Source organism: Prinia subflava, chromosome 28, assembly GCF_021018805.1.
Source record: "Prinia subflava isolate CZ2003 ecotype Zambia chromosome 28, Cam_Psub_1.2, whole genome shotgun sequence".
NCBI classification, from domain to species: Eukaryota; Metazoa; Chordata; class Aves; order Passeriformes; family Cisticolidae; genus Prinia; species Prinia subflava.
This window is the reverse complement of record NC_086274.1, coordinates 2,749,780-2,777,683: the sequence shown is the minus strand read 5'-3', so window position 1 is coordinate 2,777,683 and position 27,904 is coordinate 2,749,780. Positions and strand designations below refer to the sequence as shown.

Here is a 27,904-nt window from a genome sequence, read left to right as displayed (position 1 = left end):
GAGGGGCGGCGCGGCGCCAGGGCGCCTGCGCGAGCGAGCGGGTGGGTGGCGGGCCGGGGGCCGCGGCGGGAGCGCGGCCGTGTGGCTGCGGCGCCGGGATCGCGTCCCTGTCCCTGCGGCACCGGGAGCGTGTCCCTGTCCCTGCGGCACCGGGAACCACGCCGGGAGCGCGGCCGTGCCCCCGCGGCCCCGGCAGCAGTGGGAGGCGCGGGCCCCGTAAGTACGAGCTCCGTCTGAGAGCAGTGAGGAGCTGCCGGTCCTGAGGAGAGCGGCGGAATTGCGGGGGCGGGTGTGGAAAGGAGCGCCCAGGGCAGCGAATGGGCGGCCGGCGTTTCGGCTTGGGATCGCTAGCGAAAGGGAGGAGGGGTTTAATCGCACCTCCTCGGACCCGGAGCATCTGGTACGTGGCCGAAGCTGGGTCGTCTTGAGCAGCTCGGGACTTGCAGGGGGTGAGACCCTGTGCGTGCGGGGAACCCCTCATGGACGTCACAGGCAGGACCTGAGGCCGTGATCGTGCAAGTAAGTCTGCCGGGACATGATGTTCATCATAGTATAGCTTGACTGAAATAATTGGCAATAGTTACATATTTAAAAATTACGTACTCGGTGGAAGTACTTTCTGTACTCGGGCTCGGGGATTGTAAGTCAGGAGGACGTCTGCAATGCACATGTTTTTGCATTTTAAGTACGGCTTTAGATGGTTTTGTGTTAAAGTAAATGCAGTACCGGTTGTTATTTTCTCCGTTTCACACGTGGAAACCGGAGCACAAGCAAGTGATGCTCTTCACTAAACATTTTATCATTGACAGAACATAAATTATTTCATTTGCTGCTCTAGATGTTAATTTGGAAGAGCCAGAATAGTGACCAGTGGGCTTGAAAGAAGACTTGCACAGGTTCACGGAGACTGTCATTTGACAAAAAGACTCCAGGTGATGGTGGAAACAACTACCTGAAAGGAGCTGGTAGCCAGGTGGGGATCCATCTTTTCTCCCTGGAAACCAGTGACAGGACAAGAGGACACAGCCTTAACCTGTGCCAGGGGAAGTTTGGGCTAGACATTATGAAAAAATCCTTCATAGAAAGAGTGATTGGGCATTGGAATGAGCTGTGGGGAGGTGGTGGAGTCAATGTCCCTGGAGGTGTTTAAAAACAGACTGGATGTGGCACTCAGTGCCATGGTTTGGTTGATAAGGTGGTGTTAGGTCACAGGTTTGACTTGATGTTCTCAAAGGTCTTTTCCAACCCAGGTAATTCTGTGATTCTGTGAAATGTGTTTGCAGGTGTTGAGGGGAAGCAGAAGCAGGGCTACTAGCATGAGTATTCAAGAAAGTTTTATTTCTGAGTCATAATATAAATACTTTTAAAGTGGAGCTCTGATAAGATTTGAAACCTTGCAGACTTTAAGGTTTTCACAGCATTTTGGTAGTAATAGTCAAAAAGGAGAATATGCATATTCAGTTTCTTACTAATGCTTGCTTGTCTCAAAGAGTTAACAATGAATATCTTTTGTGGGTTTAACTTTTTTTCTACCCCTTCATTTAACAGCTGTGGAAGTTCCCAAGGGACAGCTGAGGCAGTTTGCAAGACAGTTTTCAGCAGAGAGGTTTAGAAAAAAGGAAGGTGAAAGTTTGATGTCTTTGAGATAGCTGCTATTAAAAGAACCCAAAGAAATAAACTTTGGGATCAGTTCACAGTCTTCAACTTAAATATTTACACTTTCTGTCAGTAAAGTTGGTAGCTGTGTGAGATGCTCTTTCTCTAAATATCTTTTTCTTTGCCAACTCAGTGATGATTGTGTAGATCTTCTGTTGTTAATTACAAACACTGATTAAATTTAGATTACTTTAAAGCACAACTTCGGAGTTTCGTATTATTCTCTCTCACTGTTCAGCTTGGATAATGTTTCATGAACCTTTCTTTAACAGTGTGAAGTATCACCTTGCATCCAAGATAATGTTACTGTGACTGAGTTTTCTTGATAAGCACTTCCTTTAGGTATGATTGATCTTGGTTTTGATTCATGTGGCTATTTCCTTGTCACTTTTGTAAAAGCTGGGTGTCATTTTCACAAATATGTTTAGTTAGAAGTAAGACATTTGCTGCTTCACCCTTGGAAAGCTTGGGTTTTTGTTTTTCTCTTTGGTTTGAGTTTGCACGTCCTTCACTTTTAAATAATATATAGGAGAAAAATAGAAATTGAGGGGTGCTTGATTGCTGGCTTTCTATTGTTATGATCTTAAGTCTAAGTTACCTGTATGAGTTTGGTGAACTTGGCTTTTGTTAGTTTGAATGAGGTGTGCCTGGAAATTCTGTAGCCTGGTTGAATGATGCAAGAATTTGGTTAAAAACCAATTTTTTTTTTTTGCCAAATATGTAGTTCAAAAGTCACCCAGCAGGTCTGCAGCTGGGATAGCTGGGGTTTTTTTTGCTTCAGAGACTGGAAGTTTTGCCCTGCATATAAACGAGACCTTGAAAATACTCTAAAATGATGGGAGAGAGCTTCCTTCACCTTTTTTTCTTTATGGTTTTCAGCATATTTAGGGTGTTTTATAAGTATTTTGTCTTTTGTTTGAAGTGCTTTGGCATGCCTACAAGTAACATGCCTTACAGATACAACTGGGTCATCTTGGTGTCCTGAGAGCAACAGCTGGGTAAATATTTATTTGTCAAGCAGTGAATTGTGGGATAAAGTTATCATGCATTATAATTCAGATAATGCTTGTAAATGGATACAGTGGTGATTGTAAATGTGTGCAGTTACGAGGAATAGCAATGTTTTTTGATCTGGTGTTGGTGGGGCATCGTCAACACTAATCTTGTGCTTCTCAGTCCCTGGTTCTGTAGTTAGTCAACTAATTGCATCTAATTTTATTCATCAGTGAGATGGGAAGGGGTAAGACCTGCAAAGTAATGAGAAGTGAAGGGTTGGAAAGGAGCCACCTTCCCCTGCTCTGCTCTTTAGTTAAGTATCATCCCTCTCAACCTTCTCTCTTCTTTTTGAAAGAGAGAGAGCCCATCTGCTGCCTGGGTGAGGAGGGTCGGAGAGACAGGAGCTCTTTAGTCCTGAGAGGGGAGGAGAGGAGGAGCCCAATCACATCTCCCTTCATTCTCCAGACTCCCAAGCAGGATCTGCTTAGGTGGGGGAAGGAAATTAGTAACTGAGTGTAAGAGTCACTCTTTTTACAAGTTTGTTCATAGATACTTGTAAACTGAAAATTGTAAGTGTATTAAGTAGCTACAGGTCTATGCTACTTCTGTATTGCTTTAGCTATCTGTGGTTGACACTTTCAATTAAAAAAAAGTATTGTGAAGCTGAAATAAGAATATGCGATAATGTAATATAGTGGTTTTCTCAGATGTTATTTTATTGTGCAGGAGAGAGTTGAGTGAGGAATATGACCAGGAATGTGTTGAAGTATTTTTGTAAAGTGTCAAGGCCTCTGATATCTGTCATCTGTACTGGCTGATGCCACTCCAGCAAGGCAGCAGCTGCCAGAAAAAGACAGGGTATTGCTGAGTGGAGTCGTGACCTGAGCATTCCATTTCACATGCAGTTCCTGTGTTCAGAGAAATCTGTTTTATCACGTGTTTTTTCAGGATATTCCACTCATCTTGGATGGGAAGGTGTTTTTAAAAAGTGCTGTATTCCTTAAAGAGTATTTCTGTGGTAAGCAGTAGGGAGCAGTGGGCTGTGCCAGAGCTGTTTGCTGTATCCCTCACTCTGCTGCTTTGGCTGGGCTCAGGCTGACAGTGCCGTGCCTTACAGTGAGGTCAGCGGCTCAGCTGTAGTTGTGTAACAAGAGGGGCCATTCATAAATGTGTTTCTTGGCCTAGAGATGCTAGATTGCATTTCCTAGCGTAGATCAGAGCTCACTGTGCCTCAGCAAAGTGAAAACTGTACTGCAGGATTGGAGTAGCACCCGCTCATTTGCTGTGGCTGAGGACAACTCTCACCTCAGTGTACAGTGGTCAGGTTGATGTTGATGTTGTAGCAGGAGGAGATGCCGTGAAAGAAGCTGCAGCCTGTGGCATCCTGGCCTAGATCAGCAATAGTGTGCCCAGCAGGATTAGGGTAGCGATTTTCCCCTGTATTCGGCACTGGTGAGGCCACTCCTTGAATCTTGTGTCCATTTCTGGGCCCCTCACTACAAAAAGGACGTTGAGATGCTGAAACAGGTCCAGACAAGGGCAGCAGAGCTGGTGAAGGGTCTGGAGCAAAAGTCCTGTGAGGAGCAGCTGAGGGAGCTGGGGTTGTTTAGCCTGGAGAAGACTCAGGAGAGACCTTACCTCTCTTTACTACAACTACCTGAAAGGGTTGGTCTCTTCTCTGAAGTAACAAGCAACAGGGCAAGAGGAAATAGCCTCAAGCTGCACGAGGGGAGGTTTAGATGGGATATTGGGTAACGTTTCTTTATGAAAAGGGTTATCAAGCCCTAGAGCAAGCTGCCCTTTGAAGTGCTTGAGTCACTGTTCCTGGAAGTATTCCCAAGACTTGTAGATGTGGTGCTTAGGGCCATGGTTTAGTGGTGGGCTTGGCAATGCTGGGTTAACAGTTGGACTTGATGGAAGAACCTCTATGAAAAATCATAGAGGTTTTTTCCAACCTAGATGATTCTATAATTCTGTGACCTGCATTCCTTCTCCCCCTGCACTGTTGTGGATAAGGTGAGGATGAATGAGTGAAGTTGAGCCTGGGAATAAGGAAGTGGAGGGGAAGAGTACTTTTTGTCTCTCACCATCCTACTCAATTTTTAATTGACAACAAATTAATTTTTCCCAACTTGAGTCTGCCTTGTCAATTGGTAAGTGACCTTTGATTCTTTACATTCCTCTTTTGTTCAGGAGTGGTAAAGTGAGAGTCTAGCAGCCAGAAAATCAGGAACACACATTCAAAGGACAATGGACTTCACACGTACCAGTGCTCAGGGACTGCTGCATTTGTCTAATGCATTCCCTGTGGAGACAGTTCAGTTTATTGATCATAAACCAGAGCAGGCTGGAACATGGGAATAGCACTCCTTGTTCAGGGTAATGTTGAGTGGAAGTACAATGGTCTCCCTGGTAGGGATATGCAAGATAATGACACACTCCTGTTTTCTTCTCTGTCCTACATGTCAGAGATAAAAATGTGTGGAAAGTTCTTTTTCAGTGCTTTTCTGCTGTGATGTTCTCTTTTTATGAAATGAATTTACTGTATTCATCTGCCAAGCCTTTCCTCATTTACATAATTTCAGTTGCTTCTTCTGTGGTGCCCACACTCCTGGAGACAGTGAGTTGTGTAAGCTAAAACATCCAGGCTGTTGCCCTGGTTTCAGCAGGGATTGAGTTAATTTTCTTCCTAGTAGCTGATACAGTGGTATGCTTTTTATTTAGTAAGAGAATAAGATTGATAACACCTATGTTTTGGTTGGTGCTGAGTAGTGTTTACACCAAGGCATGGACTTCTCAGTTTCCCATGTTCTGCCAGTGAAAATGCTGAAGAGGCACAAGAATTTGTGAGGGGCCACAGCCAGAAGAGCTGACCCAAAATGGCCAAAGGATATTCCCTACCAAAGGGCATCATGCTCCGTGTATCAGCGGAGGGGTGGGCTGGCCAGGGGCAGCTGCTCAGGGTCTGGCTGGGCAGCTGGTCAGCAATTGCATCATGTCCATTGCATATTCTAATTACCATTGTTCTCACAATTATTCTAACTATTATTTTCTTCCTTATCTGCCCTATTAAACAGTTTTTATCTCAGCCTGTGAGTTTTCTCACTTCTACTTTTCTGATTCTCTCCCCCATCCCACTGTTGGTGGGGAGTTGAGGGAGCGGCTGTGTGGTGTTGAGTTGCCAGCTGGGGTCAAACCACGGCAGTTATTTCCTGGTGTGTTACGTATTCTTTTATCTTTTTATTTAGTTTGTAATTCAGGGAGTTGGAGCTGCCAGTACCTTTGTTCTTTTATATTGAGTACCAAGCAGTTATCAAGTAATAAAGAGTGTGGAGCCAGCACATCTGTGTATCTCTTTGTATTCCTGACATAACTGGAATATTTTAGGTGGCAGTGGCTGTTACTGTAATCAGGCCCCACAAGTGCACCTTGGTCTGTTTCTTTTTAACTCATCTGTTTCCTTTTTAAAATTGCCTTAGTCCAGGCAGTTTGTAGAATGTTACCAGTCGTTGCCTGGAAATATCTGTTATCATTCTCCTAAAATAACCATTCCAAGTCAACTGAAAGCTGAACTACTGTTTTTGTGCTGATTGTCATATCAGGTTTTCTGACATTTTTCAGTGGGAAGCGTAGACAAAGGATTACAGAAGGTTGCTAGAAATTCTGTTTGCTTCCTAATTCAGCTAGCTCCATGTTTTCATGGGAGCTTGTGCTGGTGCAGAGAAATCATAGTTTGGGAACTGGACCAGAGAGGAAGATGAGATGGTGACAATTGACACCCAGACTGGTCTGGCTTTGTGACGGACCAGTTGAAACATGCGCTTGTGCAAAAGGTTCTTTCTGCACTACTGAGTGTCTGAAATGAGGAAGCTTTGCCCGGAAATTCTTGTGCAGTCCTGAAAGTAGATAAGACCCTTGTGGCACAGAGGAAGTGCCTTGAAATACCTACTTGCTTGGAATGCATGTATTGCACAAAGAGCTCAAACAGGTTTGAGTTACAGGAGATTTAATTTAACACTTGTCATGGGGCTGTACCTGCACTTTCTCTCCCGTCCTTGACTGCAATCCAAATCCCTGTGTCTACTCAGGTTGTTGCAATGCCTCATCCCTGGTAGTCTGAGGGAGCCCCAGACAGGTGAGAGGACAAAGTGACACCTCTGTTTCCATCCAGCTGACGCTGTGGGGTTGCAGGACGAGTTTTACAGGTCAGAGTGGTAGAAAAAGCACCAGTGAGGGATGACCTAGTAATAGGAAGTTGCTTTTCATGAAAAGGGGCAGTGAGCCAGGCTGTTTGCATAAAGCAGATGCTTTGGTCCGTGGTGGGACTGTCACCAAAGGGTCTGTCTAGGTGATAACAGAGAGGAGCACTGGGACTTCTCCACAGATACGGACAAGAGGGTGGGCAGCTTGATATGTGTAAGAAGAATGACATCTCTAATGTTTAAAATCTCCAAATGGAAAAGATGCCAAAAGGGCACTGATAGATTGTGGTTTGCTTTTAGGAGCAAAGGCTTGAGCCTTTGTTTCTAATGGAAGGGTTTGTTGTGGGAATTATTTCTGAGCAGTGTTGCTTGTGCCTCGGTATGCCTGAATGCCTGTGGGCTGCTTCTGCTGTGCTAGGAGGAAAGCAGGGAAGCTGGCTGCCATCCTGGGCTTGTTCATGAGCTGAGGGAGGGGCATGTGGGACAGCACCATGAAGCCTCTTTGGCCTGGGGAAAAGTGGAATGCGTTGGCACTTTTTTTTTTTTCTCGTTAATATTTTTTTCCCCATCCTGTGATATGGAGCTGATTCTTTCTTGCAGCCTGTGAGAGGTAACAGAGGTCCCTTTATGGTGTGGGGTTTCCTGGATGAAAAGTGTCTGCTGCTTGTGAAGGGCTCTCCATAGCTCTTGGAGTGAGTGTTCGACAGGAAGGAGGGATGTGACAGTAGCAGTGAGTGGTTTAATGTGCTTTCTTCATTTGGCTTGAAATTCTGAGAACTGGAAAGGGAGTTTGTTTGAAGATTGGATTTTTTTTGTAGTTGTTTCTTTTTCTTTTGAAGTAGCACCATTTCTCGGGTGCGGTTGGTGGGCTTTAAATAAGAAGAGGTAATAGGATTATGAAAATGTTGCATAAAAGAGGTGTTAAAAGCTATTGGCTTAACGCCCTACTGAGAAACTAATCTGTTGAAAAGAAGGAGGTGCCTGTGAAAGGACCAGGTATAGACTCTTATAAAACTTGCAGACTTGAACTGTTGTGCATAGAAAAGCTGATGCTGTACAGCATTCTTTGTAACTTGCCAGTTGTCAGAAATTTAAATTCCTTCTTGGTAGAGTTCATGAAGAAGACTGCTACACTTTCTGATGTACCCGGAGCTAACCCACTGCTGCTTTTGATTTTGGCCCAGGTAAATAATAAATAATTGTCTGTTTAGTACAGAGTTTATTAAGTGCAGTCCCAGGGAACTCTTCCATGCTTCATTTCCAGCTTGAACTTAATAGTTTTTAGAGTTAGGTTGAAGTGAATGCTGGTTGCTGCTGAACCCGTTCTGCTGCCTTTGGAATTTGTGTGTGAGCTTGAGGAGCTCGCTGTGGGAAATCTGTCCTCAGTCAACCATGTGAAACAAGTAGTCAGAAAGTTGGTTCGTGTAAATTAAAAATTAATTTTCCTTTCATCAGATGAAAATATTTTTCTGGAGCTGTCCTGCAGATGTTCCCTACAGGGTGAATTGTTTTAAATGTGAACATATGAAAAGTAAAATTTAGGCATCGTGTCCTCACTGATTATTTGTACTGTTAAGCGTAACTTTTTTTTGAAAAGTAATCAAGTGAATCGAGCTTTAGCATAATTATCATAATGACAGTTTTTATGTAAAAATGTGCCAGGGCAAAATCACTGTTTGGAACATTATGAGTTTTTATCAACTCCAGTTACTTACCAGATTTTGTTCATAAGGTTACTTTTCTTCAGTAATACCTAGGTCAGGGCTACGAGTTCTCAGTCTTCTGGCTGATACTGACTTTGTCTAGGAATTCTGCTTCCATGAAAAAGAACAGCCTTTAGTCCAGTGTTCCTGGGTATTTCTGAGTTTAGTAGTGCTACTAGCTTCGATCAGGAGCAAATGCCCAGGCTGACCCTGCAGCCCTGACATGGGGAACCAGCTTGTACGTGTGTGTGTCGCTTGCTCATTCTGTGCTTGCACCGTGGCAGACTCCAGTGCATGTGTGTTTCTGCTGGGAAAACCCTGGATGAGTATGGACGGGGTTCTGGTCTTCCTGGGTTGCTTCAGAAGAAGTCCATGCTGGAACCTTGCTTACTGTTTTGGACTACCTGGATGGGAAAGGGCAGGTTAGTGCTTCATGTTTGTGGCAGCAGGCTCAAGGATGAGGACTGAACACCCCAGTTCCTGGAGGAGTTGTACAGCTCTGTGCCTGGATGGGGTCCTGCAGATAAATCTCTTACGAGCCAGAAACCTTCCAACCTTCCACCTGCAAGGAGGCAGGGTTTGGCATGTGATTCAAAACACATAGCAGGCTATAGAACTCGAGTTGTCAGACAAGCTGCAGAGCACAGGGACAGTTGTTGGTACAGATGTGACATTGGGGAAGGCAGAACATGCACTATTTTTGTGCCTCACCATGATCAGGGAGCTGTTCAGAATTGTGTTACAGCCTCTGTCTAGATACGAGTATATCTACATGTAGATGGAGACCTTTCACCTTTTCCATCAAGTTTAGAATTCTGACTGATGCCATATTTGCATAACTGTGGCTTTGTTCTGTTTAATTTTTTTTTTATTATGCATTTTGAGATGGGCACTGTGGTGGTTTTGACCTTGTGGTCTGAAGGGCCGTACCCTTCTAGCCAGCTGTAATGTTCTAAACTAGGTTTGGTTATGCTTGACTGAGAAGAGTTCCACAAGAAAGTTCCACTTTGTTTCCTGTGTGAAACTATGAAAGTTTCTTTGGTCTATTTTATGAAGGTCACATACAACTAGAATCAGGTTTCAGAGCTATGAGAAAAGTTCAGTTGCACCACAAGTGTTCTCCCACCCATGTTTGAGGGTTGGTCACCCTGAGTTACGAAGTACAGGAGAAAAAGGAACCATGTTTCCAGCTTCTGAGATACTATTGTTTATAACAACATCTGTTCAGTAATGAACTATTTTTTCACATGGTATAATGTATGACTAGGTGGCCTTTTTCACCACCATCCCCAGCCAGTGTATCAGCCATAATCCAGGGGTATCAAAGATGAAAAGATGTGCTTCACTAACTACATAGGGAACAAAAGGAAGATGGGAAATGGATCAGTGGGACAGGGGACTTGGTTGGTCAGGATGTGGAAAGGGCTCAGCTACTGAATGTCTCTTCTGCCTCAGTTGTTACTGTCAAGACTGTTAAGGCTGGAGTAGATTTTGCATGACTATTCGAGTCAGTATTTGATTAGGACTGTTCCCTTAATAATGATTTTATGTATTATAGCTCTGGCTTTTATAATACTTCTCCAAGTATGGCTTTTTAGCAGCAGGCCCTGAGCCTAACTATTTTTTTTTTTTTAAACAAGGTCCAAGCTCTGGTATTCTTGACTCCAGGTTAGCTGCCTGACTTAGCAACCATGGTACTTTAGGCTTGCTGGTGAAAGATGATTTTTTAAACTGAAGAGTCCTTAGTGTAAAATGGTGACCCAACACCTCCAGAGGGGCAATGGCCAGGAGGGTTTTTTTGTTTCTCTGACAGGCAGGTTCTTATTGAGGCTTAACTTCTTGCCTGTCCTTTTATTCTCAATTATTGTCCTCTTAAGTTCCCAAGTTCCCAGTCTTTGGCAGGAATCATAAAAGTGACAGGTCTTCATTGTCATCTTCATTCAGAAGGGTACGGTTCTTCCACAGTTCTTCCTCCTCTGTTGGTGAAATGAAGTTTCTCTTTCTGTGCACATGCCATTCTCATGTTTCAGGGGAAAAAAAGCCAGGCAAACAACCTTTTAACCTCTGAAGTAATAATGTAAGGTAAATTGAGTCATCTGTGTTTTTCCATTTAAAATACCAAAATACCTTTGTGTGTCTGCATTTTGAAATATTTGCTGTATTCTCTGTAGATAACACCAAAAAAATCCAACTGCAGGTTCCTGAAACATGAATTATTGCCCTTCTGCATGAGTGTTGCAAGGAGCTGAAGGGGACTAATGGTTGTGGTTGTGTGTGCATATTTATGCTGCCCTGTTGAAGGCCTCAGGTGTATTTTAAGCAGCAGCAACATTCTGTCCCTGCCATCGAAGCCAGTGGAAATGTGAGTTTAATTATTATGTGAAATTATTCACACTGACAGTAGTATAGTGTGAATATTTGTCAGAGACAAGTAATGTGAACTTTTAGTAGCAACTGCTTATAGAATCTTGCAAAGCTGACAAAGGAAATTGATATGTGTGGGGTTGAAATAGGAGTGGAAGAGAGTACAAATAAGGTTCGTGCAGTAAGTTCATAGCTTATGTCCATATTTTTAATATACCTTAGCAATTTTACACCTGCCTGGTCTTCCTGATATTTTAACAAAAACAACAAAATACTTCAGCAACCACTTCTTCTGACTAATACTGCTGACTGCCTCCTGGTGTTACTTTGTCTTTTCCCATGCATAGTTAAGTTTTGACTTTATTTATGGACGAAAGAACTTCTTATGGAGGACAGCAAATTTGCACTAATCTGAGTACCAGTGGTGAGCAACTGTTTTAACTCCTTTGAATTGTAGTCCATTTCTTGGAAAGTGGGAAGCTGTGAAGATAATAGACACCTTTTGATAGTCATCTGCTGCATTTAAGTTCAGTATCTTAAATTTTATGTTGTCCTTTTCAGCCTGGGTTAATCTTGGTGCACTTGGATTGGGTGATGGAGAAGGAAATTCCCTCCTCCTGCAGGCGCTTTGTGCAGTGAGACCTTTGGTTAGTTTTGGAGAAAATTGCACCCTTTGGGGGAAGTGCTTCACCTGATGAGTGCTGCATAGCAGCTGAGAGGCCATGAAAGGCAGCAGTTTAGATTATTCCATAGAAACTTGTAGGTAGAGGTCAGATAAGCGAATTCTAAGCTCTTTGATTTCATAATTACAGGCTAATATTACCCATGGGGTCCACACTGCTCTCAGATGATTCATAGAACTTATCACTGATTTCCTGTGTGCAGCTATCGCAGGGTGTAAACTGATGGAGGAGGGTTGGACATTTTCTGTTTTGTTTGAGTCCCTTTATTTCCTTAGAGCATTGCTGTGTGCAATTTCATGTGAGTAGGGAGAGCAGGTTGGCTCTTCCATGAAGTGCCTGCCAGGAGGGACAGCAGTTGATAATTCCCAGTGAACCCCAAAAGCTTGGGAGTTCATCTTGTTAGTCCTGGGTCAGGCTCTGGTACACATTCCCACGAATCAACAAAATTCTCAAGAAGACACCAGGCCTAAGCCATTGGAAATGTGGAGTTACTGTACTCCTTGTGCCTGTGACATCTCTCCAGAGTCTCATGTACTTTGGAGGCTGGTATAAAATAACCTTTTCCATGTTTTTGTGTTTCTTCTCTTTGATCTAGCCTGTTTCATGTGCATTGTCTTTAATCACTGCCTTTGCTTCACTTAGCCTCAGTCCTTGTTGTTCTCAGAGGTGGCAGTTTTCTTGTGTGTTTTCTATATCAGAGCTCTCTTTTATTAAAATGTTATTCTTTCTCTGCTGCGAGATGATAATAACAGCCAAAAGAAGTAGAGTGGTAACTACAGTATGATGGCAGTGAAAGGCTGTATGCAAATGGAGCCCTTGAAAGAGGGCAGGAGTGGACTAAAGGATTGGCTCCTCACAGACCTAACACCTTTGAAAAATGGAGCCTTTCTCTTAAAAAGCAGGAAGATTTTCCTCCTTCAACTGCATGTGAGAGGGGGAATACTGGACAAAGACCCAAAAGGTGGTACTGACAGGCAGCAGATGAAGAATAATGATTTCTGATACCAGTCAGATGTTGTGGGTTTCACACTGCATAGTGCAGAGCAACATAGCATCAATAATACTGTCTTTCAGAAGAAAACAGCTTATTTCTGCAGAGATTCATGTGGGTTTCATTTTGGATGGACTTTACTCCTAGCCAGCAGAATCTCTTGCTTTGCAGCTGTTGTTAATTTTGGTAGGAACAGAAGTAGTAAACCCTGTGTATTGCCAGGCACTGTACACACGTAACATGAGGTAGTGGTTGCACTTTCTGATCTGAAAAAAAAAGGAAAGATTGAGAGAGGACAACAAAACAGGAAAGTGATTTGCCTAAAATAATGCAGCTGGTTTGTGGCTGAACTGAGACCAAAGCTCACTGTCTTTGTTCCTGACCAGTTGTTCATACTTGCTGTTCCTTTTGTGTATTGTCACAACCTGTTTTCATGAAATCTGTGAAGGTCTAGTGTGGAGGTGGTAGAAGCTAATTCTCTCCTTCCTTCTTTCTTTCTTTTTGTGGTCCAGGTTAAAGTCGTATTTTGTGACATTTGAAGAGCAAACAATACTATGGCTCCATGAATTTCAAAACTGCAGGAAGCGCGGCAGCGCCCCCTACCTCCAGCTTTACTTCCCTACTGTGACGTTCTTACTGGGAGCTGTGGTTTCATCCCCGCTAGAGATGCAGTGACCTGCCTTGGCACCAGAGCAGAGGAAGCTGGGTGTGGATCAGGGAAAGCCATGGCCTTGGGCTTGAATGTTTTTAACCTCTTCTATAAGTTCAAAGTGTTGGTGCTCGTCACTTTATTTGTGATGGTGCTATGGACCACATTCAGTTACTTAGTGGACACCAGACAAGAAATTCCTAAAGCTAAGAGCGTGCTGGAGTTTTTCAGGAAGGTAACTAGCCTGGAGCACAGTCCAAAGGAAGAGAAGATTGAATCCACTGCAGGCGCTCCCATGGTGAAGCCCTTTCAGGGTCCCTGCCCAGCTGTGTCTCCGTACCTGCGTAAGTAATGACGTTTTCCTCTCCTCTCTGTAGCAGGTTGTAGTGCTGCTGACTTGGGTTTCTTCCTAGTCATATTCCAGGGGGATACCTTTCCTGTGGAACCAAAACAGCCAGCTGCAGGAAGCATTCCTGGGTGAGAGAGCGCCTTGTGGCACCCAGTGCCTGCGCTGGGTCTGGCTGGGAGAGCAACCGGTGCTGCGCTCTGCATTTGTTGATAAAACAGCTTTGGTAACACACCAGCAACCTGGCTCCTCTGAGCAGTGTTTGCACTCTGGTGGGGCTTTGTCTCTGTCCTGGCCCCCTGAAATCCAGTGGGGTGGGCAGGAGGCTGGGCGTGGACACAGTGTGGACTGCTGACCCCAGCTGACTGCAGTGGTATTCCATACATACCCTGTGACTGTGCCATTCATCATGCTCAGCAGTAAAAAGCTCAGGGAAAGGAGGAAGGAGGGATGTTCATGGTGGCAGCATTTGTCTTCCCAACAACTGCTGTATGTGCTGAAGCCCTGCTTCCCTAGACTGGCCAGACACGTGCCTGCAAATGGCGGGAATGAAGGAATGAAATGAAGGAATTTTTCTTTTTCCCTTGCTTACACATGCATCTTTTGCTTTTTAAAAAAATGAAATTATTTTTGTCTTAACCACAAGTGTTTTCTTCTTTCATCTGTTTTTTGTCTTTTCATTAAGTATACTTTCTTGTCTCTGTATTGACAATTGAAGGACTTCACAACTCTGCTTGCGTTAGCACTAATTATGATGAAGGTTCAAATGGGTGACTGTTTTCTTGGTTTGGGCATTTTTATTATTCTACTTTGTCCTTGGCTAGGTACTGCTAGCAGCACCAGGCTCCTGCTTTGCAGTATCGTGTCATTATCTTCTTTCTCTTCCGTATTGTGAACCTGATTAGGGATTTGTTTGGGAAGGTGAATTCTTCCTTCTTCCCTAATGTAGTCCAAAAAGCTTCTGTCTCCCTGCATACCCTCACCCTGACCCCAAGAAACATTTCATTAAGTAAATACAGCAATGGCTGTAGCCATCACAGTTTCCTGAATTGTACTTTTTCATGGGCTTGCTGAGTCCAGAGGAGCTGGGATGATGGCTCAGTGCTAGCAAGAGAAGAGATGAAAATTTAATTTGGCTGCAGAAAGCCTTGGTGTGTTTTATCTTACTAATTCATAGCCTTGAACCTGTTGTGGTTTTTTGTGCTTTAGGTACCGATGACTTCTTACAGCCACCATCCTATGTCTCTGTCCACTTTCTTCTCCTTGGCTTTGCCCTGGCAGCCATTTCTGGCCAATCCTTCTGCAGTAGCTTAGAATTTCTCTTGGGTTTTTAAAAAATATTTTTATTTTATTGCTATTATTTCATAGTCAGTTTAAGCAACTACATGCTTGACACCCACTCCTTCCACTGCCTGCATAAAATCCTTGTGGTACTACTTTTCTCTTGGAAGGGTGGGGAAGCCAGTTGGGGCTTGAACCTGGGTTTCTTGCACTGGTTACATAGTGCCTCATTAAGTGACTGGAGCAGCCACAACCTGAAAGGACTCAAGAAAGGTCCTTGTGCTTCTCTCACAGGAGGTGCCAGCAAACTGTCCTTCAAAGCATCTGCTACACTGGCAGAAGTGCAAAAGGAGAACCCTCAGGTAGCCAAGGGCCGGTACCACCCTGTGGAGTGCTCGGCCCTGCAGCACGTGGCCATCCTTATCCCACACCGCAACCGAGAGAAGCACCTGCTCTACCTCCTGCAGCACCTCCACCCCTTCCTGCAAAGGCAGCAGCTGGATTACGGCATCTATGTCATTCACCAGGTGAGGCAGCTCTGCAGAGCTGTGTGGGTGAGGGTGATGGACGTGCCCTGCAGCCTGAGCAGAGGCTTCTGCTGCCTCTGCTGGCCGACATCCGTCCTCCAAGCCTGCTTCCAATAATTCTTCTGGCTGGCTGAGTGCCTGCAGCCTCTGCTGGTGGCACTCCTGGATCCCGGGGCTGGGGACTACTGGCAGTGTCCTTAACTGGTATTCATTTCTCAGTCTAAGTAACTTGGTGTTTCTGAGTTAGCATGCAGGGTAAGCATCTTTTGAACTGCCAGTGCAACTCACTTCTCTTGCAGTATCCACACATGTAACTCGGCTGGCCTGTTCTGTCTTCACATTTGGATAGAAGGCCCCAGTTTGTCTCTAGCCCCTCTCTCCATCAGGCTCTTGTGCTTAGTAAGTCGTGTGTATCTTGTGGTTTTACCTCTGCTTTCTCAAACATAACACAGCAGCTGCTGCTTGTAGCTGCTTTATTTGCCCAGCAAGTGCAGTGGGAAGTAGTTGTCAAGGAAGAGCATTTGGTTCCTGAAAGATTTATTAATTCCTTTGTTTTCTTTCTAGCAATGCTGTTTCAGTGGCTAAAACTTAAGCTGTGCCACGTTGTCTTTCATCAAGGTGCTTATGTTCTAATTGCATGTGCTAAAAGCATTATATATTTCTCTTTTGCAATATGCTGTCTTTTTCTTGGTCTTCTGTTATGTTTGCTTTCTTTTACTCTCATTTACTTATATGTTTTGCTTTGGCTTCAAAAAGTCATTTGAGACAGTAAAAGAAAAGGTGATAAATTAATTCAGTTTCTCTTCCCTCCTGATTAAAGAGCCTAGAGTCAATTAATCAGTATGAGGCAGTGCTTTCTTGGTGAAGGCTTCCACTCTTACACTTCTGCTCAGCTGAGTGTCTCAGCAGAACAGCAATAAAAGTCATGGCATGATATTTTTACTTGGAATGAACTGTTCTTTGATTGTTTAGAGTCATTGTGAGGCCTCTAGAGTGGAAAAATGAGGGGTTTTATTCCTGCATTAATATGTATTATAATCATACATTTACTGGCTCATTCTAGCAGGAAGCAGTGGTTGGGAATAAATTATTGGGAGAATGGGCATATCTTGTTAATTTATTGAAATATGTGAAGTGGAGAACTGCTGTTGTCATGTTGGCAAAAAGTAATACAGAAGTATGGAAGTTTTGTCTGATGAGCACAGCAGTGTCGAGTCTGAACTTGTTCTATCAGAGATTGTGCTTGGAAGGTTGGAAGCTTTCATATAATAACTTTTCCATGTAGACAGGCATGCCCAAAGACTGGAAAGTGGGTCTAACAAAACCCTTCTGGGGCAAATCCATTTTCACTCTCGATTTGTGATATCATTAGTTGTTTTAAGTTTCTTTTGAGGAGAGACAAACAGGATTTAACTGTTAAATTACACAGTCTACTTTGGAGGTAGATTAAATGGGCCTTTCGTAAATTTTTCTGTGAGCCACTGAAGGGTTTACTCCAGATTTCTTCTTTATGGGCTGCTTTTAACATCTCTAAAATCGTGCTTCTCTTAAATGTGTGCATGCATGAATACTGTGGCTCAAAACAATGTGAGTTTGTAATCTCTAAAGCGTGAATAATTTCTTTCCCAACATAAGTTTGTCTTGTGGTCAGTGTTATTTTTCCATAGAAACAGAGGGATACAATTCTGTGCTTGAGAAAAGATGAGTGAATTTTGCTATTTGTTCAGCATGTGGTCTGACACGGAAAACTGCCCTTCCTGGAAAGCAGTGTCAGCTGGCATTTCCCTGCTGTGGTGGCTTGCACTGATGAGGAAAACAGAACTTCAGCAGATGGGAGGGGCTGTGCTGAACTAATCTGGGATACTCAATACAAGTGATGTTCTCTGAGTGTACCTTACCAGACATCTGATTTGTTCTGATCACTCAGTAACCTTTGTTTTCATCCTCAGGAGAAGACTGTCTCATGGGTATTTTTATAGATGGGACATCTTAAGAAAAACAAAACACACCAAAAAAACCCAATTCAGAAATTTGACATCCTGATTGTGGGTGAATTGTATCTAGATTTTTTACTGGAAAATTTCTCTCCAGAGGATGGATGCAATTGATTATCCATGTCGTAATTTCTCAGAAAGGGTACTATTATTGTATTTTTCAGACTGCAGGTATAGAGTCATAAATTCCATAATTCTGCTTCATTCCAGAGCAGATGATTGTTTTAGTGAACAAATCGTACTCTAGAGCCAGGTGTTACTTTTTAGAACAATAAAACATGCCTTGTATACAACAACTTTTCCCTACAGCTCACTTTCTCTCAGCCTGGAGAGGCCAGCTTCTTTCTCATTTTCTATGGACCCTTTTTTTTGCCCAGGCACTTTCTAGAAAATTTGCTAGAATTCCAAGCAGTTTCTCTTGAGAACATTTTTTTAAAATTATTCTTTCAAGTACACAGGCTCATTGCTGTGGAAAATGACTGTTTTGTCTTTTTCTGGGAGGGCAGGGGTTGGTCCTGTGGTTCCCTAGTGAGAACTTGAGGGAAATCCTCACTTTGTCCCCAAGAGCAGAAAGCCTTCTGCAGACTGGTACGGTGTGCAGCCAGGTAAGAAATGAAAATAGCAAGATAAGCACATGTCCTGCTCCGAAGTGAATGTTGACATGATAAGCTTACAAAACTGCCAGGTGTGTGTGGATATACTTGTACCTCAGAGGTGAAAAATTTGATTTTTGAAAAGCGACTACTAGGTAACTTATAGCAAAAGCAAACGATGAAGACTAGTAAAAAGGTGAAACTGTGCTAGGAGCATGCCCCCTGCAACAGCATAATCAGGTTATAAGTAGGAGGTAAAAGTGAAGAGACCTGCTTTTCACTCCCACTCTGCCACCTGTGTGTGAGCTGAGGGAATACAGGGAACTCTTTCAGCATGGCTGAGGGGACAGGCATAAATCATTCATGGCAAGGGCTCTGACATCTAAAGACTAATTAGCAGGGGATTAACGTGGGGGTTTGGTTTGATTTTGCTTTTTAAAAAAGGACTTCCATGAGCCTTACTGTATGGAACAGCAGTTTCTAGACTGTACTGATGTATCTTCTGTTGTGGGGCCTGATGGTAACTCCAGCACTGGGGGCAGAAGGGTGGTTAAGCCATGGGGCACTCACACTTGTGGTGCCCAGCTAAGCACAGGCTTTCCTGGGCCTGGCTGGGTGTGCTTGTGATGAAGAGAGGCTTGAGAAACACCTTGCACTGTTGGACACTCTGATGCTGTGCCCAGTGTTACGGGGCACTCTGTGCACTTACTGCTCTGGAGGTGCTGGAAAGGCTGACACGGGTTACAAACCACACAATCGGAACAAATGCCCTGCAGCAGCTCTGGTTCAAAAGCTGTGGCACCTTCTTCAGAGTTGTTTCTCTCCATTCTTTTCCACAGGCTGGCAACACCAAATTTAATCGAGCCAAACTGCTGAATGTAGGATACCTAGAGGCCCTAAAAGAAGCAAACTGGGACTGTTTCATTTTCCATGATGTGGATCTGGTGCCAGAAAATGACTTTAACATTTACATGTGTGACACACAACCAAAGCACCTTGTAGTTGGCAGGAACAATACTGGATACAGGTAGGAAACCAGGAATATGGAAAGAGTACTAACAGGGAAATGCCATGTTACTGATAATGTTCCTCTTCTGATGGAGCTGTGTGCTGGTGTCTACCCTTCCTCCTGGCACCAGGTCTCTGGTGGTAACACTTCACCTCTCTGGAGTACAGAACTGGACAGACACCTCTGCAGTCAGCCCTGTGGTCACCTGCACAAATGATCATTGTCATTGTTCTGGTTTCTGGAGTTGAATTAAGGGGTGTTTCAAGAGGAAAGCAATGTGCCAGAGGTTGTGTAGAGACCTTCTGGCAAAGCTAGATACACATTTGCAATTTCTTGATCCTGTGATTTGTAGATGTGATCTTACTGTAACAGAAGTTGCCACTTCTGCTGTTGAAGAGGTAATGTCTGATATTGAGAGCTCAAGTGTGGGAATTTGCCAAGGGATAGGGCGATCCTTTAATTATTTCACTGAGCAGTGTCTAACACAGGATCATTCTGATTTTTAAATGACTCCCCTAAGTGCTTATGTGATATAAATAGTTTAAAGTGAAAAGTCAGGTTCAGTCCACCTCAGAGGGAAAAGGCTCCTGAGCTTGGTGAATTTAATGACTAAAAGTGTTTTCACCGTACTTGTTTCTTTCAAGATTCAGTTCATGTCACATCACTCTAAATATTGATTGGAGTGGGCTTTTCAAAATCTAATCTCAAAGTACTTTGAAGTAAAGCTCTGCTGTTTCTGCATTTCCTTTGTTAAATATATGAGAAAGAGATGGGATGTGCCAATACTGACACAGAACAATATTCACTTTCCAGTCATTTAGTGAAAACTGGAACAAGTACATATGTACTAGCCTTGTGACAGGCTTTTGGAGCCCTTGCAGAGCCTTGCAGTGTATTCCATTGGAGTGCTGGTGGCTTGAACTTGATAATTCAACTTGAATTGATAATTAGTACTTTTTCTGTGTCACTGCCTGTGTTTACGCATCCATGAAGTGGGCTAATAATGCTCTGCTTCCAAGGCATGTCTGAAGGAATTCAGATTGTGAGCTCAGGAATGATGCTTGAACTGAGCTGATACCACAGGTTGAAATCCCAGTTGGGTGACCTCAGTGTTTTGCTGCAGCTGAGGTGAGCATAGTGAGACACGTTGCTCAGATGAGGTGGAGAAAACCGAACCCATCCATGTTCTCTATTAACACAAAATGTCCTGAGCAGAAATGTGTTGTGTTTTGTGGGATTGGTTTGGTTTGGTTTTGGGGTGTTTTGGGGGGAGGTGGTCTTTTTTTTGTTGTCTGTTTTTTGGTTTTGGGGTTTTATTAGTTACCTGATGCAGGGTGGGGGAATTATTTTTTCTTCCAGGGGCCTGTATTCTATTGTGACGCAGGGTGCAGTAATCTCAGCAGCAATGTGCCTTTGGAGATCCACTGCTTTATCTTTAGCTACATAAACTACAGCTCAGTTTTGGGTTCTTTTAGACAGAAGACATATGTATTAAAGCTTTGAAGATAAGGTTGGGAAAGCTCTTTTATTTTAATTGAGGTTTTTCCTTGTGACCAGCACATCTTTTCCTCCTGACCATTCCTATTGTATGTGTTCTTCAGTCCAATTTTAAAATTCCAAAGGAGCTGGTGTTCTCTTGTCCTCAGGGAAGGGATGCCTACAGGGGCTGTTACACAGCTGCATTTTTGCAGGTGATATCAGCTGAGAGCAATTTATGCCTGGGCTCTGCCAGTTCTGTGCTGCCTGAGGAGGGTTGAGTGGGCAGCACTGTCCTGATTACAAGATCACAGAATGGATGGGGTTGGGAGGGACCTCTGGGAATCATCCAGTCCAAGCCCTCTGCCAGGGCAGGGTCACCTAGAGCAGGTAACACAGGAACTCATCCAGGTGGGTTTGGAATGTCTCCAGAGAGGGAGAGTGCACAGCCTCCCTAGGCAGTCTGTTCCAATGCTCTGCCACCCTCCATGGAAAGATGTTCTTCCTCATGTTGAGGTGGAACTTGTTGTGTTTTAGTTTATGGCCATTGCTCTTTACCCTGTTGGTGGAAACCATTCAAGGGTCTGGTACCATCCCCTTGTCGCCCACCTCACAGATATTTATTTGCATTGATGAAATTCCCTCAGTATTCTCTTCTCCAGACTAAACAGGCCCAGCTCCCACAGCCTCTTCTCATAAGGAAGGTGTTCCAGACCCCTCATCATCTTTGTGGCCTCTGCTGGACCCTCTCCAGCAGTTCCTTGTCTTTCTTGAACTGTGGAGACCACAGCTGAACACAGCACTCCAGATGTGGCCTCTCTAGGGCTGAGCAGAGGAGGAGAATCCCCCCCTTGTCTTGCTGGTCCCACTCTTCCCAGTGCACCCCAGCTCTGGCTCTGTTGGTGTCTGCCTCTGCAGTGGTGTAGGGGAGTTATGGGGTGAACAAGCAAGCAGTGGGGTGTGTATGTGGGTGTGTGCAGGGGCAGTCAGTTCCCAAACTCCCAGGCTGCTGGAACGGGATGTGCTCCTGTTGGTGACTGTCCTGAAAGCGCGGATGGGGAGGGCTCTGCCCTGCTGTTCCTGTTTATGGGACCTCCTTGCTGTACATTCTGTTTGTTTACTGCCTTCCTCTGGAGTATCCGTAGCAGAAGTCTCAAGGCAGTAATATGTAATTAAAGCTTGATGGAACTTCCTCTACCTTGTGGCTTTTCTTCTCCAGGGGAGGAGATAAAGGAGAGGGAACAAATCTGTTCACAAGTCAGGCCTGACCAACCTGATAGCCTTCTCTGATTTGACTGGCTTGGCTGAGGGTGTAGCAGTGGATAATGTTTATCTTAGGAAGGCTTTCAACACTGTCTCCCATAATGGCCCCACTGACAAAGTGATGAAGGATGGACTGGTAAGTGGACAGTGAGATGGGCTGGAAGTGCCAGACCTGCTGGGCTCAAAGGGTTCTGATCAGTAGAGCAGAGTCCAGCTGGAGGCCAGTCACTAGTGATTTACACCAGTTTGATACTGGTACCAGCTAGAGTCTTCATCAGTAGCCTGGAAGATGTGGCAGATTGCACCCTCAGCAGGTTTTCAGAGGACAGAAATCTCACAGGGCTGGTTTATGTAGCAGGGCCTTTGTCAGGCTGGAGAATCTGAACAGAGAGGCTGAACAAAGGGAAATGCAGTGTCCTGTACCTGGAGAGAAGTAACTCTGTGCACCAGTAGCTGCTGGAGGCCAGCTGTCTGGAAAGCAGCTTTACTGGGAAGGATCTTGGGCCACCAGTGTGCCCTTGTGCCAAAGGCCAGTGGCATCGTGGTGGGGAGTCATCAGCAGGCTGAGGGAGGTGATTGTTCCCTTCTGCTGAGCACCGTGGAGATGATACCTGGAATACCGTGTCCAGTCCTGAGCTAGTCCAGAGGAGAGCCTGAGAAGATGATTAAGGGATTGCAGCATCTGGCATGTGAGGGAGGCTGAGAGTGCTGGGACTGTGTAGCAGAGAGGAGGCAGAGGGGGATCTTGGAAATGTGTACACATACCTGAGGGACGGGAGCAGAGACTGTGGAGCCAGACCCTTTTCAGTGAAAGGCAAGATAATGGGCACAAGTGAAAGAGATAATGGGCACAAACTGAAATACAGGAAATACCACCTGAACGTATGAAAAAATGAGGATGTGTCTTTTTACTGCGAGGATGGTCCAATACTGGAACAGGCTTCCCAGAGAGATTGTGGAGTCTCCATCCTTGGAGATGCTCAGAATCTGACTGAACATATTCTTCAGCAAGTTGCTTTAGCAGACCCTCTCTGAGCAGAGGGGTTGGATCAGTGATCTCCAGGGGTCCCTTTGACATTCACAATTTCTCTGTGATGCTGTGAGCAAAAATCAGCCAGGAAAAATAGTCTTGAGAGAGGTTGTGTTAAGGGTCTTGTGCTGGTTTATTTTCTCCTTTGGTGTTTTTTAAATTATATTCATGGTAAACCAGAAATAATAATAAGCATTGTCTGGCCTGTCGAAAGCCATAAGAAGTACTTTCTAGCCCTGGCAATTTGTTCATCTGTTTAGATTCACTTACATGTACAAATGAAATCTGCAGCCTTGTGCCCATCACCTCTGAATGGGCTGGGGCAAGGTAGTAGAAGCTGTGTTGTAATGTTACCTTAAGGGCCAAGACAGAGCAGGGCATCAGAAAAAGCAATTAGCAGAATGGCCTAAGAAGGTAAATAAACATGATATGTAAACATCTTTTTAAAGCAGATGCATTTTTCAGGATGAGGAAGGTAAAAGTTAGAAATTAATCTCCTTTAGAGCTGAGCTCCATTCCAGTGGGTTACTAAGTAACCTGCACTGTACCTTACCTTGGAATTGTTGTTGCAATATCCCGTAGCACATGTCCCCTTGTGTGAGCTGATTTCTTTCCAAGTTTTTCAGATTCAGCTCTAAGACAATCAGTGGCTCACAGTTGTTATTGCAGAGCTTCCACTACATGAGTGCATAGCTTTGTTGCTTTTCTGTACCTCAGAGTCCCTGAAATGAAGTACCTGTTTGGCTGCCAAGGGAAATTGTGTAAAGAGAGAGAAGCTCCTGCGTAAGACTCTGTTCTCTCAGTTGGAGAGGTAATTTTTTCTGGCCTAAAGCATATTGCCATCTTTTTGTGAAAAGAGGAAGAGAACAGGACCAACTTTTAAGCATTTGTGTACCCCTAACTCTGTGAAAGACAAGTCTAGATTTGGAGTATCAGGGTGATGATTTCATTGTTGACAGAATTTGACTTTTAATTTTTCCTTCTCTCTTCTTGTATGTCTAGGTTACGGTACCGGGGATATTTTGGAGGTGTAACTGCTCTTACAAGAGATCAGTTTTCCAAAGTGAATGGATTCTCTAACAACTACTGGGGTTGGGGTGGAGAAGACGATGACCTTCGAATCAGGTAAACAATGAGGAATTACTTTTAAGAAAAAAATTTTAAAACTAGCCCAACTTCACACATAGCCTCCAAGAGCACAGCACTCCAGGGGCCTTCATCCAAAACAGCATTGAACAGTCTTGCAGTGGAGAGGTGAAGTGTAAGATGCAGTTCTGTGAGCAGTTTCCTCTTTGCAAGGGTTGGGGTATGTCTGATGCCTCATCCTCTTCCTCACAGCACTGCTGGCTGGGTGTGGGTTCAGTTGTTTGGTTGGTTTGGCTTGGTTTTGTCTCAGACACACAGCATTTGTATTCTTGCTTGGAAATTGGTTATATTGGAAGTCTGGGGTGTGGTTTGCCAGACACACAAATGTATTGAGTTCCAGTGCTTTGCTTGAATGTGGCAGTGTTTTGGTGGGACTGGGTGTTTTGCATTCCTTGACTACTGGATTTGCTCCAAGCAGGGCTTAATTTGTGTTTGTGTATTGTTGATTATAGTGAAAATAGCAAATAACTTGAATACTAGAAAGGCTACATATATATGCATATGCCCTTTGCTCTTGTGAAAACTCATTTTGCAGATGTGCCTGTCAAAGTAGGAGAAATCTGTTGGCTGGCGAGGTTTAGCGGGACAAAGAAGTCAACCAAACTTTTATGTTGCTCTTTTGCCCTTTGCCTACGAATAAACCTCTGATTGTACATTGCTATTAGTAAATGTAGTATTTAATTAATTAAGTAAGTAAGTAAAATCAGTAAATTAGCCACAAGCAAACAGCCGGTAATCCACACGCTCTGATGGCAGAGCCTATCAGTTTGTAACTTGGTTTATACTCTGTCATTTTTGAGTTGTTATCCTTTTCAGTTGCTTAAATATATTGCAAACAAACGTTTTGGGGACATAAAATTTATATCCCTGGTGATGTTATGTAAATATAAAGGGGATTAAGTGTGTGAAAAGTTAGGAACTTCCAAATGAAAGTGTTTCTCGGTGTCAGTTCAGCAGATTGGTCAGCTCTGTCTCAAGAAATCTGAAAGGTCTGCTGGAGGCATGGATTTCTCTCCCTTAACCACAACTATTTTTCCTTCTTCCTCCTGCCTAGACACACCAACTACTCTGTGGCCTCCTGGGAGCTGACTTTTATAGTTTAGAGGGCGGCTTGGTGCTATTTTATTCTCTGGCTTCCCATGGGTGATAGTTCTTTCAGATGTTCCTGTGGGCAGCAGAGAAGCAGCAGGATTTACTGAGGGGTGTTTGCAAGGGGTTGGAAACAGCGATGGGTTTGTGTGGCACTTTGTAACTTTGCAGCTCTTGATGTCTTAGTGGGGGAAACCAAGAAATGACCCAGTGGGTGCTCTGCGGCTGGACTGGGCTTGTGCTTTTCCTCTTGGCTGGGCTTTGGGCTGTGCTGGTGATGGAGTTTGCAGGGGGAGGTAAATGGCAAGCCTGGTGTCTGGTGGGTGCAGAGATCCTTGGAGCCTTCCCGAGGGAAGTCAGCAGGTGGCAGCATCCCTTCGGTGCCCTCAGAATTCAAGGCCAGGGACTCACGTTCTACCGTTTTGCCTCTGGAACAAACGTGGTGGTCTCTTTTGGGCTCCCTCCTAAGGTGTGTATCACAGAGAGATTCTTCAGATCATTTGTTGTAGTTGTTTGATAATTTACTGCTACAAAGTCATGAAAATCTGTAAGGGGCTCAGCTTTTTCAAATCATGGTTTCCTATTTTTCTTTCAGCTGATGAGTGACTAGCAAAGAGTCCATAAGAGTCCTTAAGATTCCTTATTTTCTTAATTAAGAGTCCTTAAGATTCCTTAATTCCCTTGTCATAAAATTTCTTTCTTTCTACTGTCAGGGCAAAGTTGTGCTTCACAGGTATGTGTAAGGTCAAAAGCTCCAACCAAGTGCCTGATGTCAGACATTTAGATCTGAGCACAGGGCTCAGTGCTTCTGGCACTGTTCTCAGATAAATTTTCTTCATGTGAACAACTAAAAGTTTTGCAGCTGTCTGCCAGCTATTAAAAAAGAAAACAAGCTTTTTTTTTTTTTTTAATGTTTTTATAAGTGGAGAACTACCAGGTATAAGGGTTTTATTGCAGGGGTTGAGATGAACTTGTTGCAGAACGTGTGGAGCCTTGCTACAGGGCAAGAGTAGCCCAGTCAAGCCTGATATAAATGTACTCTGTTGTATAATGTGTGCTTAAAGCTCTACATCTCTACTGTAGTAGCTGTCTGCTTCTGTTCAAAAGAAAGGTGTGTCTGTCACCCCCCCAGAACCTGTTCTCCAGGAATGCAACTCTGAGCCTCATTTCTGTGGCAAAATGGATTGCGGAAGAGATGCACATGAGCTTTTACAGCTCTCCATATTTGCTTCCACAGCATCTATAAGAGAAGAAGTCGCCAACTGTTGGGTTTTTTCATTAACAGCTGGTTCATAGGTGTTGCCTTCCTCACAACACTTCTTGTTGCTTCTTGCAGGGTTGAGATGCAGAAGATGAAAGTGGTGAGGCCGCCTGCTGATGTGGCCAGGTACACGATGATCTTCCACAACCGGGACCATGGTAACGAGGAGAATCGAGAGAGGTGGGTCAGGAACAGGTTTCTACCTTGCATCGTCTCGGTCTGTGCTGAGCCAGGCACCTGGGGAAAGAGTTCTTTGCTCTAGGCCAAAAAGGCTTTTTGTGGTACCCAGAGGCCCTGGGGGACACCCCTGTGACAACACTTCACAGCTGCCAGCTGTTTTCTCTACATGAGATCCTTCTAGAACTGACTGGGTGGTGTTTCCTAGAAAATTCCAAAATTACACTTACATATCTATGATTTATGCATGATTTCAGAGACTGAGCCAAAGGACTTTTCTCCCCATAGGTGATTGTGCTGAAAAGAGGAAAAACAGGACTTTGCATACCCAGTAGATAGAAAATGGCAGTAGCTTTCCTTCCAGATTTACTACCATTGAGAAAGAGCTCAAAACTCCTCTCCTGTGCACGTCAGTGAAGATTTTTCTCCTCTTTGTCCTCAGGATGAAGCTTCTTCGTCAGGTCTCTAGAACATGGAAGACAGACGGGCTGAATTCCTGTGCCTACAAACTGCTCTCTGTGGAACACAACCCGCTGTACATCAACATCACGGTGGACTTCAGCGTGCAGCCCAAGGTCTCATAGGGGCCAGCACCTCCCAGGTTATAGGAAATGGCAACAGATCTCCTTGGTGGCTGCTGTTAGAGCAGATGACTTCCAGCACCTGCTTAGAAGAGTCCTGCAGTAGCACAGGGGAAAGTTAAGTGTTCCTTCACAGCGTCTCATTGTGTGGTTGAGAGTTTCCTTTTGTGAGGACTGGAGTTACGGACTGACCCAAGGGACAGGTCCTTGTGTTATTCTATGCACTTTTTGCTGGGACCTTGGAAAAAGTGTCCTTGTTTGGGCTGGTCTAGTGGAAGCACTTGAACCAAGTCCCTGAAAAAAAATTTGGTTTTGCAACTATTTTTGAAGTTATTTGTGGTGTTGTTAAAAGCACAATTCTTCAAGAACTACAAACTTGATGAGAAAAGTTAATTTTTTCTAGTCTAAGGAAAAGCTGCTTTTGTGTGAGGGAAGAGCAGTAATGGTAATGGGTAAGGAGATGTTACGAATTTCTCAATAAATGCAGTCCACTGAACTCCAGTGTCTCGTCCTTCACACCACAGTGTCCTTGGCTGAGGGACTGCTGGCATGTCCCGTGGCAGTGATCAGTCTCATTCTGCAGCAGGATGCCTGTCACTCTCCAGGGATCAGGAAGGAAAGGCAATAGCCAGCTGTGCTGCAGGGGGAGAAATTCCTCTCCACGTATTTTAACGCTTTGGGCCACGCTGTTAGCAGAGTGTGGATTTGTGTACATACCCAGGCCATCATCATCTGTGAGTCTTGCTCAAGAAACAGGTGAAAGGCTGTGGGTAACCAGCCGTTCCCCTGGGCTGCTGGATTTGTGCAGAAGTCTTGATTAGAGCACTTACTGCATTGGATTTTATTGTCTTTACATGTTGATGTGAAGCCAGGCTTGGGAGAGTTTC

At 44.2% G+C, this 27,904-nt stretch overlaps 1 protein-coding gene across 4 annotated transcripts; it reads left to right on the top strand.

Annotated features, from left to right (window-relative positions):
* The first annotated feature begins 22 nt into the window (after positions 1–22).
* Positions 23–27,513, top strand: B4GALT4 (beta-1,4-galactosyltransferase 4). Of its 4 annotated transcripts, XM_063419927.1 has the most exons (8): positions 232–519; positions 839–973; positions 13,108–13,588; positions 15,166–15,398; positions 18,825–19,012; positions 23,766–23,888; positions 26,335–26,439; positions 26,879–27,513. In XM_063419927.1, exons 3-8 carry the CDS (start codon positions 13,321–13,323, stop codon positions 27,018–27,020), a joined length of 1,059 nt encoding a protein of 352 aa, XP_063275997.1. In that variant the 5' UTR covers positions 232–519; positions 839–973; positions 13,108–13,320; the 3' UTR covers positions 27,021–27,513. The 4 variants fall into 4 exon arrangements, with proteins under 4 accessions (XP_063275996.1, XP_063275997.1, XP_063275995.1 ...); XM_063419926.1 differs by lacking the exons at positions 232–519; positions 839–973 and adding an exon at positions 23–216; XM_063419925.1 differs by lacking the exon at positions 839–973.
* Positions 27,514–27,904: the final 391 nt, after the last annotated feature.

Excerpts from the sequence above, each read along its gene's own strand:
- B4GALT4 (XM_063419926.1), top strand. The coding sequence starts at position 13,321 with ATGGCCTTGGGCTTGAATGTTTTTAACCTCTTCTATAAGTTCAAAGTG. Across the intron at positions 19,013-23,765 it reads AGGAACAATACTGGATACAG|GTTACGGTACCGGGGATATT; the intron begins GTAGGAAACCAG and ends TTGTATGTCTAG. Across the intron at positions 23,889-26,334 it reads GACGATGACCTTCGAATCAG|GGTTGAGATGCAGAAGATGA; the intron begins GTAAACAATGAG and ends TGCTTCTTGCAG.